Here is a 13,204-nt window from a genome sequence, read left to right on the forward strand (position 1 = left end):
TTTCATGTATTTGAAGAATATATTTTCTATCACTGCAGGTGTCTGTATCAAGAAATGATGTGTTGAAGATACAGGACAGAGAGTGAGCAAACATAGGTTAAGTTTAAGGTCTGCGCTGATAAGCACTCTGGTTAAAAAAGCTGGCACAGGACCTGCAGCACAGGGAGAGTCCATTTCCCAAGATCCCTTCCCCAAGATCCCTTCTATCCTTAGAATAAGAGCTTCTGTTTGGTTCTGAATCCCCTCATAGTTGCTCAATTGAGCAGTGACCGTAGTAAGACCTTTAGCTGCCACTTTGCAGAACAAAGTCACTGTCGCTCATGTTTGCCTGCCTCAGAGGGCTTCAGATGCAAGAGGGGCTGTGCAGCCCTTTTCTAAAGACAAAGCATTTCTCACGTCTATCAGTGCATTGAAAGCATTCTCATTCACAGTTACGTTAACATTCTTATCCTGGGAAGGTTAAAGTTCACCAGTTTCCCAAGAAGCTCCCCCATGGACTGTTCAGCTTAAAATTTCAGAACAGTTCTTCCTTAGATGCAGCTGTTGAACATTTGTGCCCTTGCAAAGTGGAATGGAACATCCTAAACTCCCCCACACACTCCCTGCACTGAGCGTGTTATCTCATGTCTGTAACTCCCATCCAGTCCTATTACAAAACAACCAGTGACACTGTGTACACAACATAATTTGTCCTTTTGTGCAAGATTTTCCGTTGCAAGTGTTGCTCTGACCACCACCCAATGCTAGATGTTTCAGCTGAGTCTGGGACTGGACTATCTTATCAAAACACTTAGCATGCTGGAAGGATTTTCAGCGCACAGTATTGAGGTACTTTGCAAACTCTCAGCAATGCGGGGAGAAACTGAGATATTAGCTATGACTTCTATGAAGTCACACCTTTTTCACAAAATCAGTCTCTTTTGATCGAGGATTTAGACTGGGCTCCTTGAACAATCCAAATGTGTAATCCCACACTGGAAATTTCATTCAAGTTTAGGCTGGAATTTCCTGGCTGTATTGTGTCCAGGGGCTGCAGCAAATGGCAGAATTTCAAAGCCAAAGACAACTGAGGTCAAAGTACCACCAATGCAGTTACAGTTCATTCAGTGCACTGGTTACTTCTCCTTATTCCTGCCCTGAGTTTGGTGGTTTATTTGAATTATAAGGGCAGTATCACTGGGTTTATGTGTATGTGCTGTTTCACGTTTTCAAATCTGTACAACACTGGCAGTTCAAGATCTTGTAAGTAAAGTTCCTTCTGATTTCAAAGAACCTCTTGGGATATCTGTTCCTTCTTCACCTGCCTCCAGTTTTCTTAGGACCCTTTTTATTCTCAAGGGAAACACAGAAACCCCTGCCTCTGAAATGGTAGCTACATTCTAAGCCAAATTCTGTTCACCCAGCGTCTTTGAAGTATTTAGTCTTTTCTCTTAGAAATTTTGGGGATGTTGAGTCTGATTTCTCCTGATTTTTGTGGAAGATTCTGGGAGAAATCTCAGTGATTTCTATTGAAGTTTAATATCTAAAAGAGTGATTTAAAATGTACTTTTGGTCAGACTACACCAATGCAGTAAATCTGCCTTTTGGGCCCTTGTGTCAGCCAGAAGTGCTGCAGTCACATTGCACACAGCAGTGATGCGCTGTAACATTGCTCTTAGTGTTGCACCAAGCGGCTCTGTGCCAGGTCAGGCGTTGGCTGTCCTTTAGCAGCTGGTAGAAGGACAGGACGGCACTGTCCCATGTGCACTAGCTAATTTGATAGAAAGATGATTATCTGGCCATCCTAGAAACAGATCAAATTTCCATTGTGGATGATCCAGGAATGCATAAATCTGGAGATAACTCTGGCTCTGAGCTTCCCTCATCCAAAATGTGAGCTGGCCATTGAAATCAGATAATTTCCAATGGCGAATAGATAATGGCTAGCAGTTTGGCTAAAAGTTCTTTGCTTTCTCCATTTTTCAGCTTTCTCTTAGTAGATGGGGCATTGTCATTTTGTTAATAACCTCATCACTGTCAAGACAGTAATTACTGTTCTTCCAAAATCTAATTACTCCACAGAAGTGTCCTTTCCCCTATAAAAAACAGTCCATCAGCCCCCCACAAGCCTGTTGCAGTACAAAAGCCCAATGTGACCTTACATCATACCTTCAACTCCTTCCTCTTCCTGGGGAGCAAAACCCCACCTATTCCATCCTCCTTCAGCCTCAGCTACAGTGTGTGCTCTACACATCACAGCTGTGCTATAAACACACCTGCCATGGGTACTGGCACTAATTTAGGAGGCTGGTGAGTGCTGCTGGCGGCTGGTAGTGACTGTCCCTATTGCTGGTTTTAGTTTTGTTGTGTAACAGCTGACTCTGCTTTATTTTAGGGGTTTGAACACTTGGTTGTGCCTGTGACTACATAGTGCCGAGGAGACGTAGATCTCAGGGTAAAGGTTAAGCTGAGGGTACCCTCCTGCTCTCCTTGCTCACTAGAAATGAGCGTAGTTTCTGTTTGAGAACATGTGAGGTACTGGTAGCTTTGTGGCTGGTAGATGCCCTTGCTTTCGATGCCCAATCTTGCAAGCTGGAGCACAACCAAGCAAGGGAGAGGAAGATGGTATTGAGCAGCAGAGGCTGCATTTCAGGCCTTTACAGTTGGTCCTGTACTGTGCAGAGTTATTGCCAGTCTCTGCGGAAGGTTAACAGTGATCTTTCAGAGCAGCAGACAGGGTTAGTTTAGTAGTGATGCAGAGTCCCCTGGGTTGTCCGAGCTAGCAAGGACATAGCCAAGGGGTTTCATAGCGCCAGAGAAGCAAGTGTACTGGTTACCCAGCAGTGCTTAGGTTAGATGTTTCTTAACGCCCAGCCGGGCTCCTATTAGGCACCACCTGATGCCTGGCTTGTAATGAACCTCCTGCTTCCATTTAAACTGCAATCTGTGATTAGTGAGGTCTGAGCTGCAATCGGGAGTCTTTGTCTGGAAAATAACCTCTGAAAAGGAGACTCTAAATGCACCTCTTGAAGAAGAACAACAAGAAGGAATCCAAGGTAAGAGTTGTTACTGCTCATGTCTCATGTAGATGATCTGTAAAACTTTGGCTGAAGCATGCTGGTGTTATTCGTAATATAGAGTTCTAGCCAGGGTCCTTGAGGATATGGCAAACACTTCAAAACTTGAACAGCTGCCGTGCTTCTGCTGTTGCCGACTGCGCAGTTCTAAAGGGGCTGATTTCTTCCTTTCAGCTGCCTGGTTGTGACAAATACTAGAAGCCACTGTCTGTAGTGTTGGACCTGGGACTTGGCAGGAGGTCCTTTCTCTGTGCTGGTTGTCCTAGCACTGAGTCTCCTGGATCTGTTTCTATTCTGCTGCTACTTTGTTTGACCAAGTTTTACTGCCGCCTTATGGGCTCTTAACGCTGCATGCAGCAGCTGAAATCTTTTCTGTGCAGAGGTGGACCTCACGCTGCTCTTGTAGGCATTTCCTGATTACATATGGTGGCAGTTGGTTAAATGATATTTTTAAATGGGTTTTCCTGGTGTTGTCCTTAATTAATGTTAATATGGTAAAAGAGAATAATATGCATGTCTGAGTCTGTTTTAAGGATGCTGTTGGGCTGGATTGCTTACTTTCCAACCTTTGAATACTTGCTGCAGTTAGAGGAATAATAGCACAACTTACCGCTACTTTTCTCCATGTCACGTTCCTTAAACCCAGAATGCATCTAGAAGAGCCTCAGTCCCTTTCAGTTCTATTGTGGTTTGTGAGGGAAATTGCTTCAAATCTTTCTTGCCACTCATAGTTAATGGATGGATGATGCCTGTTTCTTATGGTCTAATCAGAATTTCTAGAGTTAACTGTTATGGATCTGAAATTGTTCAGCATAAAGTATTTGTTGTGCACACTGAAGTCCAGCAGTGCTAAGTCAAAAACAGCTCAGTAACATTATTATAATTTCTCTTTAATAGTCTATCAGTATATACATCCCAGCCACAGGCAGTAGGTAGGTAATGAGGTGCCCCCCTTGCAGAACAGCTGGTAAAAGCGTATTCTTTGCTCTCTAGGAACAGCTTCTTGTGTGTAAACCCACCCACCGGCAGTGTCAGTAAGGAGGCAGTGTGCTTACTATGAGTGTGCAGTGAAACAGGAGTTAGCTTGACAGGCACACAACTTTACCACTGTTGTTTTGTCCTTGCATGTAGCTTGGCACCTCCTTATAAATATTGATAGTCAAAATGAAAGTGGAGGCTTATCCAAAGTGTTTGTTTGAATAACATTGGCATTTATTTATGAATGCCCCCTCTGGAAGGGGCCCATTCCAGTTTCCCATCTTCTCTGAAAAGTAAATGATTACTTGAATGATCAGTTTTGTTGTCCAAGTAGTACAAAACTGTAGAGGAAGCACTGCTATTACGGCAATATTATTAAGGCAGTAACTTACTCTTGACCTTCCTGCTTTTCCTACTGACGGGAGTGGATGACACCTAAAATGTGGGCGTATTGAGAGGGTGTGGGTATTTCTCCATATGTCTGTGCTATTTCTGACAAGTGCTGCCACACTGATAGCGCAAACTGCCTAGATATGGCTTTGTAGCTGCTTATCAGTAGTTACATCATTCTTCAATGTAAAGCAGAGGAATCCTGAGGAATCGTGAAGAAACATTGCTGCTGCTTTTTCATTACCTGAATGGTCTGGAGTTAGCATGTGGGACCCAAGTGCTGTGAAATGATCTATAGCCTCTTGCTATAACAGTATTTACTTGACAGAGGAAGGGACAGATAGAAAGGAAACAATTTTCCTGAATTTAACAGCAAAAATATGACATGATTTTGTGGGGTAGAAAAGCAGCCACCATTCTACCGGCTGTCAGAGGTGTGGATCATGTGGTATGGGTAAGCAAAGATGAGCTGAAAGAGGACTTCAGGGTAACCAGGACTGGGAACTGCAGTGTCTTGTGATGATCTCTGGGCCCTCAGAGAAATGAGGAGTGTTAGCAAAATACCCGTGTCACATATAATTAGAGGAGATGCATCTCAATAGTTTTATTTTTTTTCCTCCTTGATTAGGATAATCTGCAAAATTTCTACATTTATTTATTTATTTATTTGTTGGTTTGCTACAGTCCTCTTTGTGGAAGACCGTGTGTTTAAGAAGCAAATATATTAAATCTCTCTTACTTTGTTTCGTCTCATGGTGTACATAATGGGCGATGTTGTAGTTGTCTGAGGGCTACATTGACAGTGTGGTGGAGTACTTGAAGGCTATTGTGGATCATCTTCCCATCACTGTTCAGTTCAGACACATTCACAAAAACCTGTTGTTAACATCTTCAGCCTGAACACACCCTGCTGTCTGTGTCACCTAGTGCCTAAAATGCTATTCAAGTTCCTGCAGCTCCTCTGAGTCTGTGCTATGTGAGGGGCTAAGAGCCCTTCAGCTCTGATGCAGTTGTACTGCATAAATAACTTGGGGAAGTGTGGGAAGGACAAGTGTGCCTGCACAAAAGACTGCAGGGAACTGAAGAAAAAGGGCCCGCAGCAACTTTTATTCTGTACTTGAAGCAAGAAATTACAATAAGGTACTGCAGGTGCCTCTGACCTTCATTCTGTATCATTTAAGGAATAATTACATTGACTATTATGGCTTTTTCTTCTGTCGAGATTTTTCTTTGTCTTTCCTCCTGTGTCCTACTAACAGTTCCTTCCTGCTCTGTGCCTATTTTGTTAGCAATTTGATTCATTTTCATTGACTTGGTTCAGTTTTAACACTGAAACCTTGGCAAACAAGGTCACTCTGCCCCCAGAAATAGTGCACACTGCTTCAGATTAAATTGCAGATTTTTATTTCTTTTTTTAACCATCTCAAAATAATGAAAAGGGAAGAGTGGCAGAAAGTATCCATCGATCCCTTGGTAAGCACAGTGGCAGTTGGAAATGTTCTTAAATACTAACCTAGAAAGACTGATAGAGCTGAAATCTGTGTAATACAGCGAACCTGCACAGCGTGACTTCTCTGAAAGGGGTTTGTTGAAGAACAGGCACATTAAAAGTGCCTGGAAAGGAATCAGGACACGTCCGTGCCAGCAGCCCCAGAGGCTCAGAGGCTGTGGATAGTGGTTAGAGACAGAAGCCTGTGGGCAGAGGAGGAGAGGCTCAGCCAGGTGGGCAGAGGAGCTGAAAGGAGGTGCACTGATGACACGGAGATGGAGATTGCATGAGGATGTAACTGGCACTTCCTGCTGGTGCTTGGAGGAGAGGGAGCAGGGTGGTGCAGCCCTGCTGGAGGCTTTGTTTTTTTGGTGGTTTTGTTGTTGGTGGTTTAAACATGAAAAACGCCAGGGAGGTGTCAGGGAAGCCATCCAATGAAGGCAAAAGCAAGCCCTGGGCTCATCATCTGTCCTTGTTTTTCTGCCCCAGAATCCAGCACCAAGCAGAGCCGTGGATGCCATGGATTTCACTGTGTTAGGAGAGGGCTGTGATGGGGAGTGCCTCATATTTTCTTTCTACTGATGTGTCTCGGTCCTTCAGGTGCTCCTCTCTAGCTGCATTCATTTTTTTTTATTTTTATTTTCATATTTTCATCAGTGCCTCTGATAAAAAACAGTGAAGGGTTCCCACCTTTCTCCCTGGTTACCCATGTGCTGTAAGGGGGCTGATAAAAGGAACTTAAGAGAGCTTCTTCCCGGTCTTGTGCAGCCAAGACCCTGTGACACTAAAAGCTGTCTGCTTTCAGAGTGTGCTTCCCACCCCACTGTCAAAAATGCTTGCATGCGCTGTGCAGCTCGGGGAGGGGTTCCAAGCAGAGAACGTGTCTGCTGTGACTGTGAGAGTGGCTCCTCCTCCATCTTGGAGAAACAACACTTGCTTCCTTGATCTTTTTCTTTTAGTGCAGTTAAATTGTGGGCAGGATTTTTCACCAGGCTTTGCGACATTGATGGCAGCACAGTGTGCAGAGGGTAGGGAGAACTGTGATAAGAAAAACAAGTCCTAGTTTCTTCAAGGTTTTTGCGGGCACTGTAGGCCAGGAGGTGCTGGGATAGGGCAGGAGGGAAGAGGAAAGCATGGTCAGTGGTTATTTCCTGACTGGTAATTGCAGAGGACGTTATTGTGGGTTGTCCCCTGTCAGCTGAAGCAGACCTCGTGTGCAGTTTGATTTCAGTAATAGGATATTTTTAAAGTCTGAGGTCTGGGGCTTCTTTTCATCAAAGCTTTTCAAGGTAAGACCCTGGCACAAAGCCTCGCTGTCCATTCCTTTCTACTGTCCACCAGCCATCCTCATTTTCTTCAATGACAACTACAATGTCTCCTTCACTGATGTCCAGTTCATCCATGTTCTGAAAGGAGAGAGGGAAGGGAAATGTGATTAGCCTGAGAGCACAGGAGAGCCCAAGCATGGATTTGGGGGGGTTATTTTACCCCTCCTTTCATCAACAGTCTGCCAGTGTCATCCTGGTTGGGAATAAGCCTGAAATACCAGACAGTGAACGATTAAACTCTCACTGAGTTGGCTATTTCCTTAAGATACTCAAATTTCCCCAGCCTCCTGAGCAACTTGATTGTTGGGGAAGGCCAGAAAGGGTTAAATACAACTGTCCTAACCAGCTAATCATGACCCTACCATAGTCTGCAGGTGTTGCTAAATAAAACAGTGCACAGCTTAATTCCCAAAGGAGATGATAACAGTGTCTGCTAATCCAGGCCTTAAATAGGTCTCTCAGTTCTTTCCATACAGAAGAGCAGTGACCAGTGGAGGAACAGCGACTCTTCCCGAGATAGGTGACTTTTATCTCAGAGACAAACGGAGTAGTTGCAAGTAAGCTATCGCTGAGCTCTCAGGCAGCTATCAGTCTGTTCAGTGGTGCTGCCCTATTTTCCATAGGAAACCACTTTGCTACCTGCAGCGTAGTAAAATAGAAAACAGGGTAAGAGAGGCTTCCAGATAAGTTTGATGTGTCAGCTAAATCTAAATTTAATGTACCTGAGTAGGTAAGAATGGACTCAAAAACTGAGAGGCCTCAATATACCATATACTAAAAGAAGTAACAGGCTCTTTTCGCAGCAGGGAAAATCTGTGTGTGTCATATTTTTAAAGCAACTCCTGGAGTAAGGATCTGACAAAGGGATTCAGCAGTCTCCTCAGGGGAACTGCCACTAACAGCGAGGTACTTTCGGCTGTGCTTGGATGAAATTTCAGGCACATAAAAAAAGAGGGCTTAATACAAAGCAAAACAGAGAACATAAAATAAAAGGTGTCAGGGTGCTGCTGTACCTAAGAGAATGTGCTCTTCTGTCCTTTCTCTGTTTTCATAGTTTCTCTGGCTGTCTGATTTTGTTGCTTGTCAGCATCTTTTCAATCTTAGCTATCAATGGCAGCTCTGTTGGTCTGAGGGTTTTTCTGTACTGTAACATAAGACCTCCTGAATGCTGCTCCTTCTGCTAATTTAAAGCTACTAAAAAGAACCTTTAAACTGCCATGTAATTAAAATGTGGAAGTCCCATTGGACAAACCTAATGGTTTAGCAAGGGTCCAAGAGCATCTAGAGTCCATCTGAATAACAAAATAGTCATACCCAGTCCATCCATAACCTTTCCCTAACGGTACTATGCCTAGATAGGTCTGAGGACACCTGGAGTCCAGTATCCTGGTTAAAGATGCAGGTTGCTCTTTATAACATTTTGGTATGTGGACCATGTCCACTGCAATGCTGCAGCTTGCAACACAGAAGTACTGGGAAACAATGTAGTTTATGGGGATTCAGTCCTCTCCAGCATGGAGAGCACCTCAGCTGAAGCCAGTGTGTTAAACTGGAGCAGGACTCTCCAGATGATGTGTGTGATCAAATGGAGAAGTGTTCCTAGATAAGTATCTGTCACATATTCTTACATGAGGAATCTGGAGCCATTTTCTCTAGGAGAACTTTTCACAAGAGATGCAAATTCAGAATGCACAATGCTACATACTTAGCAATCAGCCCCTAAAATGAAGTTTTTCTTGTGTTTGCAGTCACCTGTACCTCTAGGAGGAGGCTGTAACAGCTCAGTACTGTTTAGGAGGAGTAGAGCATTCTAGTGTGTAATTGCTGGCAAAAAATGGTATTGTTCCATCGTGAGGCAGTGTTGTCGAGTGATGTGTGCCAGAAACTGGCAGTTGGGATTCCTGGCTTTCTGCATGTGACTTTGACCAATAATCCTGTCTCTGCCTGTACAGGGAAGATAACACCTCCTTCACAGAATTAACGATTTCAAGATGTTTGGACCAACCTCACCTATTTTAAATCTGACACTATGAAATACTTAGTTTGAAGCCTTTCATTACCTGAGCTGTGTAGTCATAAAGTACTCTGTAGTCCTGTGATGATGTGATTCCAGCTTGTTCATTTACAAAAATGGATGCATAGACTCTGTCTGTTTTCTCTGCTGGGAGAGGGGAACAAACCACACAGAAACAAAGAGGTCAGTTGCTTATAAATGCATGGGATCATATGCAAGAGTTCACAAATACAAGGGTTCCTGTTCTCTCTCTGTCTGGAGATGTACATGTTTACAAAGCCTACTGTGAGCTGTAGGTAGAGTCTTGCACAAAAACTGTGTCCCATTGATTAGGTGACAATACACCCATTGAACTTTGTGGGTGGTTAGAAACTAACTTTACCCTCATCCAGGTTGGGAAAATGTTTACCCTGCTGAAACACAATCCAAAGAGGGAAATGCTGTGTTTAGAATGGTTGCTGCTGATGGTATAAAATCATAGCAGTTCAGTGACTTGCACAGGGCTTCTCATTTTCCCTTGAGAAAAAATTTTAAAGTCTTGTGCCAGTGGGTCACTAGGCATTTTTTTTGTAGTTTCCATAGTTTCCAGATAGCCGTTTATCACTGGCATAATTTTTTTTTGGAAGAAGCTGTTTTAATCCAGCCTGTCCTAATTAGGGACACCTCTTATTCCTTCCCAGCATCTGTCTGGGAGCTTCCCCTGCCATTGAGGTGAGCAGAAGTTTCCCACACATGACTCCTCAGTGGGTTGATAGTGCTGTGAGGGTGCACTGAGGAGCCAGGGTGTCTCTACCCTCCCACAGGCAGTCCTCGGTTTAGTTGTCCTGCTCTAAGAAGCACTGTCAGCTCCTTAACCTTTCTGGTTTTGAAAGACAAGCATGGGAGCAATAGAAAAAGCTAATTTCGGGGAGCGTTTGCTGTTCCTGAGAGTCTGGTCCAGGGTATGTTCTCCCTTCCTGCCCCCAGCCTAAGGAAAGTTGGGAGGAGTGACTGTCCTCGGCTTCTCAATGCTGCCTCGCTCTGCGTGTGCCTGTGCCCGCGCTGGTGCCTGGCAGGTCCAGCTGGTGCCCATGGCACGGGAGAGTCCCCCTGGCTGGAGCACCACATGCAACAAGTAAGGTAGTCTGTGCTTTGTTCCTGGGTGCCCCCAGCAGGCTGGCCTGCCCGAGGAGATTGCTCCAGGTATGTGCTAAAGCTGTTTTAAACCAGCATTTTATTTTCCTCAGGCAAGAATCACAGTTAAAGTGTTTTTGGTTTAAATCAAGCCAATAAAAATGTCATAAGCTGTTACTTTCTGCCTAGTCAAAAAAACTGTTGTCTGATGAAAGCCTAGTTGCAAGGGTTACGATAAGACAGTGTAAAACAAGATGGATGTTTGTGTTCATAAGGTACAAACCTGGCTGGTTAAAAGCTTAGGCTTTTTAGAGGTGGTATAGTCTACCTCAGGAGAAAACTGTTATCAAAGTCAGACTGTGGTGTTTTGAATGTACAGTTCCCCCTCACCTAGACATAAGTTTTGAAGATTATATGGATTATTTGGCACAACTTGCTTTGTACACATCCAAGCTACATTCGTTTCCTGACTACTCTTACTCTTGATTGCCAACATAAGAATACCCACTGTACCATTTCTGCTCCATTTCAAAGTTTGATTTAGCAATGTGATCTAAAACAAGCACATCTGGTAAACTTATTTCCTGAAGAGGCATACCTAGAGGAGGGGCTGAGGGAGCGGCGCTCTCAGTGTTGTTTTTGCTGCTTCCATGCAATAGTCCAGAAAATCTGCGGAACCAAGAGAAGCCAATGACAAAAAGACTGCATAGGACTGGGTATGAGCATTCCTTCGTCTCGGTTGTCTGACTCAACCTTCCCTCCATCTGCTGCAGCACTGGTTGGATTGCACCTGTTCCTGTGGCTGTCTGTTCTCATTTATACTGGAGATAAATTTATCTTCGGTTAAAAATATGTTTTTAAAAATGCAGTGGAATGCTGAACCATCAGCCGTCACTAAATAGTGCAAGAAATGCATCAGGTGGTGTTTTGTTGTTGATCCAAAGGCTCATGGAGCACATCTCCAGTTATCTCACAATGTTCATATTATGAGAATTATCAGTTGTTTATAAGAGATTACAGACTTTTTGTCTTTAAGGAAAACTGATAAAATTTAAAATACAAAGCTTGTATAATAAGCCTTTCTAAAAACTGTGAATTTAAGTGAAAACTTGTTTTTTGTTTGTTTTTTTTTTTAATCCATCCCTAATTATTTTCTGGATCACAGCTGGGCACTGAGGTGAGAATATGGGTTAAGATTCTCAAGCATAGATAGAAATAGCATTGCCTACTTAAGGCGTATTTAAAGGGTCTGATTTTTCAGCTGGTGAATGCTCAATGTTTCTGGAAACAGGCATCCAAACTGTGCAGTTTCTGAAAAACTCAGCCTGAGTTTCAGCAGAGCGTGGTTGTATTCTGAATGGCAGTACAATTGTCCTCTGTAACTGTACAGGATGCAGCGTTAGAATTCATTATTACAGAAGGTCTGGTTTCCGACTGAAAACCCAAGTATTATGTATAAGCCTTATCAGCTCGCTAACAAGCCTGGACCACACTTCAAATGGGAGATCACAGCCCACTCCCTTGTCTTCACCATATAATGAGGCTTGTCAAAACATAAAGCTATTCTGCATTAAATATGATGCCATTCCTACTGTGAAACAGGCGTTTTAGTATAAAATATTTAAATCAGTAGATATACCGTGCTCTTCTGCTGGCATAACTGCATCCATGTTACAGCATTTACTAGCATAAAGGGATCAGAAAAAGAAAAATCACCTCCCTAATCATCACAGTTATTCTGCTAAGTGTTTTTTCCTTTGGATACAGAGAGCGGCTCTTTGTTCTGCTCAGCTGGGCAGTGCTGTGAGCCAGGAGGTATTACTGAAACAAACAGCTCGCCCCAGCCTGTGCTCCCAGCAAGATTCACCTCTGCCCTCCTCAAACGAAGCGGGTTTGTTGCTGTGTGCCATGACTCACTAGGAAGGAGGAAATAATGACTGCTATCCGTTGCTGGCCAGCTAGTTGTTCTGTGAACTAATCCCCTGTCTCTCTTCCCACTAGGCCATGGCAAAATGACACTGTTTTTAATAGGTTTACTTCTGTCATGTTATATTTGTTGATACATAGCTGCCTTTTGCTGCAATGAAGGAAGTAAAACTCTCCAGGTCGTGTTTCTTATCTTCATACATTTCTGTTCAGACAGAGAGATACCTGTTCTGGGAACCAAAGTTTGCCGCTTACCTCTTCATCATCCCACAAGACTGGGTAGGGCTGCTGTTGCTCCTGTTTGCTTCTCTGCTGTAGTAGTTCTCATATCCTATTGCATCTGCAACGGGACAGTAAAATTGAGAAGTTCAACAAGGCAAAACTCTCTTCTCCCCACCAGAATGCAGCCACCAGTTGCAGCCGTCAGGGCTGCTGGAGCAAACCGATACAGCACCTTTCTGCCACCCGACTTTTTCAATAGCTGTACCTAGACCTAATTAAGAAGGCAGTTTCCTCCCTGATCGTTTCCTCTGTTGCCTTAAAGCTCAGGATTTCAAGGAGCAGAGCATGGCTGTTGTGAGCCTGGGACCATGTTCTTGATAGAATTGGCTGCAGTGTGTTTTGTTTCTTCTTTTCCTAATGTATTGAGTCAGGAGTTTCTGGAGGTTTCTGCACACTGCTGCCAGCAGCAATAATGAGCAATTTCCTGGTCTGTGCTTGTGTTTGAGCATCTCCCCTGTCCATCTCGGAGAGCTGATTTGCTGTTTACCCAAAGATATTTGTTTTTTGTTCTCTCAAACACAGTTAAGTTACAGTTCCTTCACACTCCCTGTGGTGCCGTTAAGGTGAAATTGGGACCATTTCCAACTCTAGCTTTACAGATGAAATAGTCACAGATGGATTTATTTAT

At 43.7% G+C, this 13,204-nt stretch overlaps 1 protein-coding gene across 1 annotated transcript in view; it reads right to left on the reverse strand.

Annotated features, from left to right (window-relative positions):
* Positions 1-3,813: 3,813 nt before the first annotated feature.
* The window catches only part of PSTPIP1 (proline-serine-threonine phosphatase interacting protein 1), a 53,170-nt gene continuing 43,779 nt past the window's right edge, over positions 3,814-13,204 (reverse strand). Inside the window, exons 12-15 of the mRNA XM_054077602.1 lie at positions 12,550-12,634; positions 10,967-11,037; positions 9,302-9,402; positions 3,814-7,319 (exon numbers count right to left, since the gene is read on the reverse strand). Of these exons, the coding sequence (XP_053933577.1) occupies positions 7,188-7,319; positions 9,302-9,402; positions 10,967-11,037; positions 12,550-12,634 (389 nt within the window). The 3' untranslated portion in view covers positions 3,814-7,187. The remainder of the gene's footprint in view (positions 7,320-9,301; positions 9,403-10,966; positions 11,038-12,549; positions 12,635-13,204) is intronic.

Source organism: Cuculus canorus, chromosome 12 (genome assembly GCF_017976375.1).
Source record: "Cuculus canorus isolate bCucCan1 chromosome 12, bCucCan1.pri, whole genome shotgun sequence".
In the NCBI taxonomy this organism is placed as follows: domain Eukaryota; kingdom Metazoa; phylum Chordata; class Aves; order Cuculiformes; family Cuculidae; genus Cuculus; species Cuculus canorus.